Here is a 7,518-nt window from a genome sequence, read left to right on the forward strand (position 1 = left end):
TGTTTCATTCAAAAAATATAACTCATAATCATACAAACATACTTAATGGTATATGATTCGCTATTTAAATAACAACATTTACTGTTTTCACGTTTTTGGAAATTCTTATTTCTCCTCCAGTGAGTTGAGTGGCGTTGATATGTAGGTGCTTTTTATACCAACTGGTGTCTATTTTGGTATTTTTTGTATTATAATTTATGGTCTAAAATTTTCGATCGGATTTTTTGGATATATTTCATCAACTTCGTGTAAAACAACTTTGTGGGTTGACAACACTGGATATATATATATATATATATATATATATATATATATATATATATATATATATATATATATATATATTGTTATGTTCTGTAATGGATATGATAAACTCAAAACACAGAATACATTAAATAATAACTCAGTGATGGTTAAATAAACCCAGGATTGAGACTTACCCCTTTCTCGTTTTTTGCTGTTGGATACAAACTGCTTCAGGGAAACTATTATGGCAAAGTAGGGATGGATCAAGGAGTTTTAGGAGAAGCAGTGTTGAAGAAAACTTATTTCAACAAAGAACAATGTACACATTAGTCTATACTATAAATAGAATCACCAGCGCGTATCTTATTTCTTTTCCGATCCAGTCGTTCCGAATATTTCTAATTTCAAAACTAAAACTACTCAACTGAGTGAATTTATTCTATCAAAACCGAGAGCGGTGTTGCCGAAAACTTAAATTAATTTTCCTTAAATATATACATGCCAAAACATACCCCCCACCCTGAAAAATTGATTTTTTTTTTCAGACTTTTCGAAAAAACAAAGAACTAAAGAAGTCGAAAAATCCAATCAAACATCAGTATAAAATAAAAAAAATTGAATAAGAAGATAATTTTCATTTATTGGGTGGGCAAAGGACATATCTTTACAACAGGACGTTTAAATGTTCCTTTGCTGGTTTTTAAAGTGACATTCCGCACCCTGCCATCCTTTCCTGGATGTATGTCTGAAACCACGGCTAAGGGCCAATGTAAGGGTGGAGCGTTATCCGTTTTCAGGATAACTACTGAACCCACAGTTATATTAGGAATATCTTTAGTCCATTTCGAACGCATTTGTAGACTCGTCAAATATTCCGTCCTCCAGCGTTTCCAAAAATCCTGTACCATTTTATCGATCAACTGAAATCGGTTGAGTCTATTAATAGGAACCGCTGTCACGTCCTCTGAAGGAAGACCTCGCAAAGGAACCAATGTGAGAAAATGTGCTGGAGTTAATGCTTCTGGGGCCATGGGATCTGCGGATAAACGACATAAAGGTCTGGAATTCAATAGTGCTTCAATTTGAGTCAGTACTGTTGAAAGCTCCTCAAACGTTAATAGCTGATTACCGATTACCCGATAAATATGATTTTTTACCGCCTTGACGTTACTCTCCCACAAACCACCTTGATGCGGAGAAAAAGGTGTATTAAATTTCCATTCGACTCCGTTTATTCCTAACTCCGTTTCAAATGAATTAACGAAATCTTGAGAGTTGATATGTTCATTTAATTCTTTAAGAATTGACTTTGCCCCTACAAAGTTCGTCCCGCAATCGGAATAAATAACCCGTACTGGGCCTCTTCTAGCTATAAATCTTTTGAAAGCTTGTAAAAAATGATCTGTTGATAAAGAACTGACCAATTCCAAATGGATAGCTTTCACCCCCATACAAATAAATAAACTTACATAAGCTTTATGCACTGATGCCTTTCGCTTCCTACCCAATGTAATTTTAAGTGGCCCGAAGTAATCTACCCCTGTATGTAAGAATGCACGAGCTTCTCTAACTCTGGCAGCGGGTAAGTCCGCCATAAGGGGTTCTACATTCTTAGGCTTCAAACGAAAACAATGATTACATTTGTGTATTCTACTCCTAATTAAATTTCTTCCTCCTAAAATCCAATAGTTCTGTCGCAAAATAGCCTCTAATAAGTGAGCACCAGTATGAAGATTGATCTTATGATGAAAATCTATCAATTTTTCAGTCAGAATATCTTTAGCTGGAAGAATCAAAGGATGTTTCTGACAAAAATTCAAATTTGAATTAGCTAATCTACCCCCCACCCTCAGCAACCCATCTTGCAAAAAAGGGTGTAATTTGATTAACCTAGATGAGCCAGATCTATTTGACTTCAACATCTGAATTTCAAAATCAAAATGTTTAATTTGAACCAGTTTTATTAGAACCAACTCCGCAATATGGAGATCCTTTGATGAAATAATTTTCTTATTAGGAATAATTTTCAAAAATCTTAAAACCCATACTATTATTCGTAAAATTTTATGCCACGATGAATACCGTTCTAATAAATCTAGTAGAGGATGATGAAAATCTAAGTCCGTATTATTATTCAGTACAATTATATCTTTCTTCCCAAAATTTTTAGCCTCCTCACGAAAACAAGGCCATTCATTTGGGGGTAATTTTATCCATGTGGGTCCATGTAACCACTGAGGATGTCTAACTAATTGTTCAGGAAGTAAACCACGCGATAAACAATCGGCCGGGTTTTGAATGCCTTCGATGTGATACCACGAAACTTCGGGTATATTTTCCTGGATTCGAACGATCCGATTCGCAACAAATACATCCCTAGATTGAGAAGATTTTAACCAGCTTAAAACAGTGGAAGAATCCGAAAAAGCTAAAGTTTTTGTGATCAAAATCCGTTCTTTATAAGTTTCTAAAACATATTTAACCAAATTAGAAAGCAAAAGAGCAGCTAAAAGTTCCAACCGTGGAACGGTTAATCGTTTGGCCGAAGATACCTTAGACTTGGCACACACCAGCTGAACTTCCACATCATTATTCGATAGTACACTGCGTAAGTAGACGACAGCTCCATATGCATTCAAACTAGCATCCGCGAAAGCTAAAACCATTACAGGGTTTCGTTCTATTGCTCCTATATGCCTAGGTACTTTAAATTTTTCAAGTTCTCCCCATTCCGATCGTATCTTTTCCCAAATTTCTAAAATATTCTCTGGAGGCATCTCATCCCATTCCAATTTCAATGTCCATAAATTTTTTATCAATATTTTTAAATACAAAATGAAAGGTGCCAACAACCCAATCGGATCATAACATTTAGCCACCGTCGACAACATTGTTCGTTTTGTACATTTCTGATCCGGTTTATGCACCTTGAAACTGAAAACGTCAGTTTCTGTATGCCATTGTATACCTAATACCTGTGTATCTGAGGAGAAAAATACATTTCCCGCTAACCGTTTTTCTATGGGAATGTCATTCAATAGTGCCTTTGAATTTGTAGCCCATTTTGTCAAGTCAAAACAACCTGCTTGAAATAAATCAACTGATTCCTTGTATAATTGCGCAGCTTCCTTTTCCGAATTTATACTTGTGCAAAAATCATCCATATAGATATCTCTTGACACAAATTTCGCCGCCAGTGGAAATTTTTCTCCTTCGTCTTCAATTAATTGTTTGATAGTGCGTAAAGCCAAAAAAGGTGACGATTTTATTCCAAAAGCTACAACTTTTATTTCGTAAGTGTCAATTGGACGATCTGGACTAAAACGCCACAATAACCTTTGATAACGCCAATGATTCTCAATAACATTGATCTGCCTATAAAGCTGCCGAACATCTGCTGTCAATGCTACCTTGAACAACCGAAAATTCAATAGTAAAGTAACTAAATCTGCCTGCAACTTGCCTCCCCGGTATAAGATATCATTTAAAGAAACATTATTATCCGTAGGAGCACTAGCGTCTAGCACTATCCGCACCGGAGTGCTTATACTACTTGGTTTAATCACTGGATGATGACCAATATAATACGATGACGCTTCGTTAGGGTCAATATCCACTAATTTCATATGACCTTGGTCTATGAAATCCTGCATTACTTTATTGTATTCAATCCGTAACTTTGAATCCCTTTCAAGTCTTTTTTCCAAAGAAAGTAACCGAACTTGTGCATTATTCCGCGAATTTCCCAAACTTCCTTCCGGCGGAAATTTGAACGGTAACGCCACTGTAAATCGTCCCGATGAGTCCCTACTAAAGGTACTAGTATATATATTTTCACATTCTATATCTTCGGGATTCATAGCAAAACCTTTAGGTATTTCCTCAAGGTCCCAAAACTTACGAATAAGTTGATCAATTGAATTTTCCTCCTGCACTGAGAAAAATACTGACTGATTTCGCCGTACTATTGGAAATTGTCCCATAACAACATAACCTAAAGTGGTTTTCACCGCTACAGGAGAACCCGATACCCCTGTAATCCGACCCTCTTCCAATATATTAGCAAACATTTCCACTCCCAAAATCCCATCGATTTCCGCAGGTTTATCGAAATTATTATCCGCTAATTCCACCTTTTGTAAAGTGGGAAATGCGCTAATGTCAACTTTAAATTTTGGCAATTTGTTAGTGATTTTATCAAGCACTAGAGCCCTAACTGTGTATTTCTTTTGTGGATTATACCGTGAAACAACTGTAAAAATTGTACTTCCCTTAACTTTCTGAATAGAACCTCCCAAACCGTAAACCGAAGAATAATTCTTTGAAATCTTCAAGCCTAACCTTTTACAACATCCGATTGTCAGTAAATTGGCTTCACTACCCGAATCTAAAATAAATCTAGCTGTAGCACCTGCAATTAAACTTGTTTCCACGAAAACAACCATAGACGCAAGCAAAGTTGTATAGTTGGAATCATCCTTTAAATAAACCGCATTAGGTTCTGAACATAAATGCACATCAACCGTTGATGTATCATTAATAACCGTTTCCCTCCTCTCAATGTTTGATCCTGAGGCCGCCTCCCCATTCGATCCACTAACTGAATTTGGTTTTCCCAAATGAAGTAAAATGTGATGTTTTTTGGAACACTCCACACACAACCGCTCGTTAGGACAATTTTTTACTGTGTGCTTGTTTGACAAACAATTGTAGCACCAGCCATTGTCCCTAACCGCTTCATATCTTTGTCCCGGTGACAAAGACTTGAATTTATCACATCTACCCAAGTAATGACCTGTTTTCTGACAGAAAACGCATGTCATTCCTTCTTTTTTCCGTTGATTTACCACAAACGTTTTGATTGTCTTTATCGGCTTATTATTATTATTCGACACCGATGTTGTTTTATCCCGACGTAATATTTTTGCCTGATTTTGTATGAATTTTATTAAATCTTCATAAGTTGGAATTTTGGAACTCTCTTGTTTCATTTCAAAAACCCTTACAGAATTATGATCTAACTTAGCTAAAGCCTGATACAACAACATGAAGTCTGCCAAATCTGGTAAATTCAATTTTTTCAATGCCGAGACCGCTACGTCAAATCTTTCTAGAAATACATCCAAATTTCTTGCCGATTCACTTTGCAACGGCTTGAAATCAAAAATTTGTTGTAAATAACTGTCTGCTAACATCCGTTTATTTTCATACTTTTCGGTCAGAGCCTTGTACAAAATATTATAATTATCGCCGGTGATAGAAAATCCCGCACAAATTCCCGAGGCCGGTCCTCGTAAACTTCCCACTAAAAAATGAATTTTGTCTAAATCTGTCAAAGATGCATTATCGTGAATCATACTCTTAAAGAGCGAATGAAATGTTTCCCACTGCCGTATTTCTCCCGAAAATTCAGGTAATTCAATTTTCGGCAACGGAGGTAATCTATTATCTACTATAATATTGCCGCTATTACTATTAGATTGCCTAAATTGATCAGGTCTTTGAATTCCTTTTTCAGCCATATGAATGTGACAACACAATTGATTAATAGTTGAAAGAAGCTTATAATCTGGTACAAATTCATCATCTATTTCAAACTGCACTTCATTGATCTGATCTAATACCAAATTCAAAGCTTCTCTAGTAGTATCTAGAGTCAAATATGATATTTTAAAAGCTTCAATTTCTTGGGCCGTTCCCAATGATTTTGATAGATCGTACAATTTCTGCAAAATAGAGAAGAGAGACTCTTTTTTCGCTGTTAACATTTTGAATTTCCTATCTGCTACCGTACCCATTTTGACTTTAATAATTTCCAATGGAAACTTGATGTCTGATTGCAAATTTCACCTTCCGAAATTCAGATCATACCAAACCGTTCAATATTTTTATTTGACCGTAATTCAAATATACCCGATATACTGAACAATATGACAACACCGCTAAAGGCCTGACTACTTCCGTTTTTTACACTGCTAACCGATTCGAGAAAAGAAAAAACAATCCAAGTTTTTATAACCACCAATCCGACTCGAATAGGACCAAATGTTATGTTCTGTAATGGATATGATAAACTCAAAACACAGAATACATTAAATAATAACTCAGTGATGGTTAAATAAACCCAGGATTGAGACTTACCCCTTTCTCGTTTTTTGCTGTTGGATACAAACTGCTTCAGGGAAACTATTATGGCAAAGTAGGGATGGATCAAGGAGTTTTAGGAGAAGCAGTGTTGAAGAAAACTTATTTCAACAAAGAACAATGTACACATTAGTCTATACTATAAATAGAATCACCAGCGCGTATCTTATTTCTTTTCCGATCCAGTCGTTCCGAATATTTCTAATTTCAAAACTAAAACTACTCAACTGAGTGAATTTATTCTATCAAAACCGAGAGCGGTGTTGCCGAAAACTTAAATTAATTTTCCTTAAATATATACATGCCAAAACATATATATATATATATATATATATATATATATATATATATATATATATATATATATACTTATCGCTATTTGAGATGTGCGTTTCTCAGAAAAATTGTGAGAATCGATATTTGTTGACTATTTTTATAGCAAACCTATTTCATCAGCTCTCTGAAGTGGCACAACGAAAACATGTTCAGATAAATAGAATACGAGTTTACGTCGTTGTGTTTTTTGATCAAAGCGGTCTACTCTGTGACTCGTGTGTCTTTAGTCTAAGACAAACAGAACGCGACCCAGTAAATCACTGATATCTAGTGCAGAGATGAAGACGCATCGCAAAAATTAATTCCCGACGTGAAACTGCGGACGACAGAGAACGTAGCGTCTAGAAAAGCGGAATAATTTCAATCCCTGCTCGCGGTCCGTAAACTAAAGCTCCCCTTTTCCACAGCTAAATTACTTACAGTCCGATCAAAGAAGCCTGTGTTCTGTCACACTTTCCCATTCGGTTCATAACCTCTTTCAGGCACATTCTTTTCATAGGCGGAACAAACAGGATTATTCATGGAATAGGGTTTGATATAGTATTTTCTCGTTTGAGTATTTGACAAAATAAAAATAAAGCTCATAAAATGAAATGGCCTTTGAGAATTTTCATTTTTTTTAAATTAAAATGACGAGGTGTGAATTGTGAATCAAAACAATGTGTTGATAGTGAAAGAATAATTCACTGAATAATATGTGGATGAATCACAACTGGAACTACTGCAAACAAGCCTTTTCCGTTCGCCTATCAATGAATATAGCAGCCACTCTGCTGCGTAAGATTATAAATG

At 35.5% G+C, this 7,518-nt stretch overlaps 1 protein-coding gene across 1 annotated transcript; it reads right to left on the reverse strand.

Moving 5' to 3' along the window:
- Positions 1-884: 884 nt before the first annotated feature.
- LOC141483307 (uncharacterized) lies at positions 885-6,044 on the reverse strand. Its single transcript, XM_074177809.1, has one exon. It carries the CDS (start codon positions 6,042-6,044, stop codon positions 885-887), a length of 5,160 nt encoding a protein of 1,719 aa, XP_074033910.1.
- Positions 6,045-7,518: the final 1,474 nt, after the last annotated feature.

Source organism: Leptinotarsa decemlineata, unplaced genomic scaffold (genome assembly GCF_025532065.1).
Source record: "Leptinotarsa decemlineata unplaced genomic scaffold, Ldec_3_MD MMD2_tig00003308_RagTag_RagTag, whole genome shotgun sequence".
Taxonomy (NCBI): Eukaryota; Metazoa; Arthropoda; class Insecta; order Coleoptera; family Chrysomelidae; genus Leptinotarsa; species Leptinotarsa decemlineata.

Excerpts from the sequence above, each read along its gene's own strand:
- LOC141483307 (XM_074177809.1), bottom strand. The coding sequence starts at position 6,044 with ATGGGTACGGTAGCAGATAGGAAATTCAAAATGTTAACAGCGAAAAAA.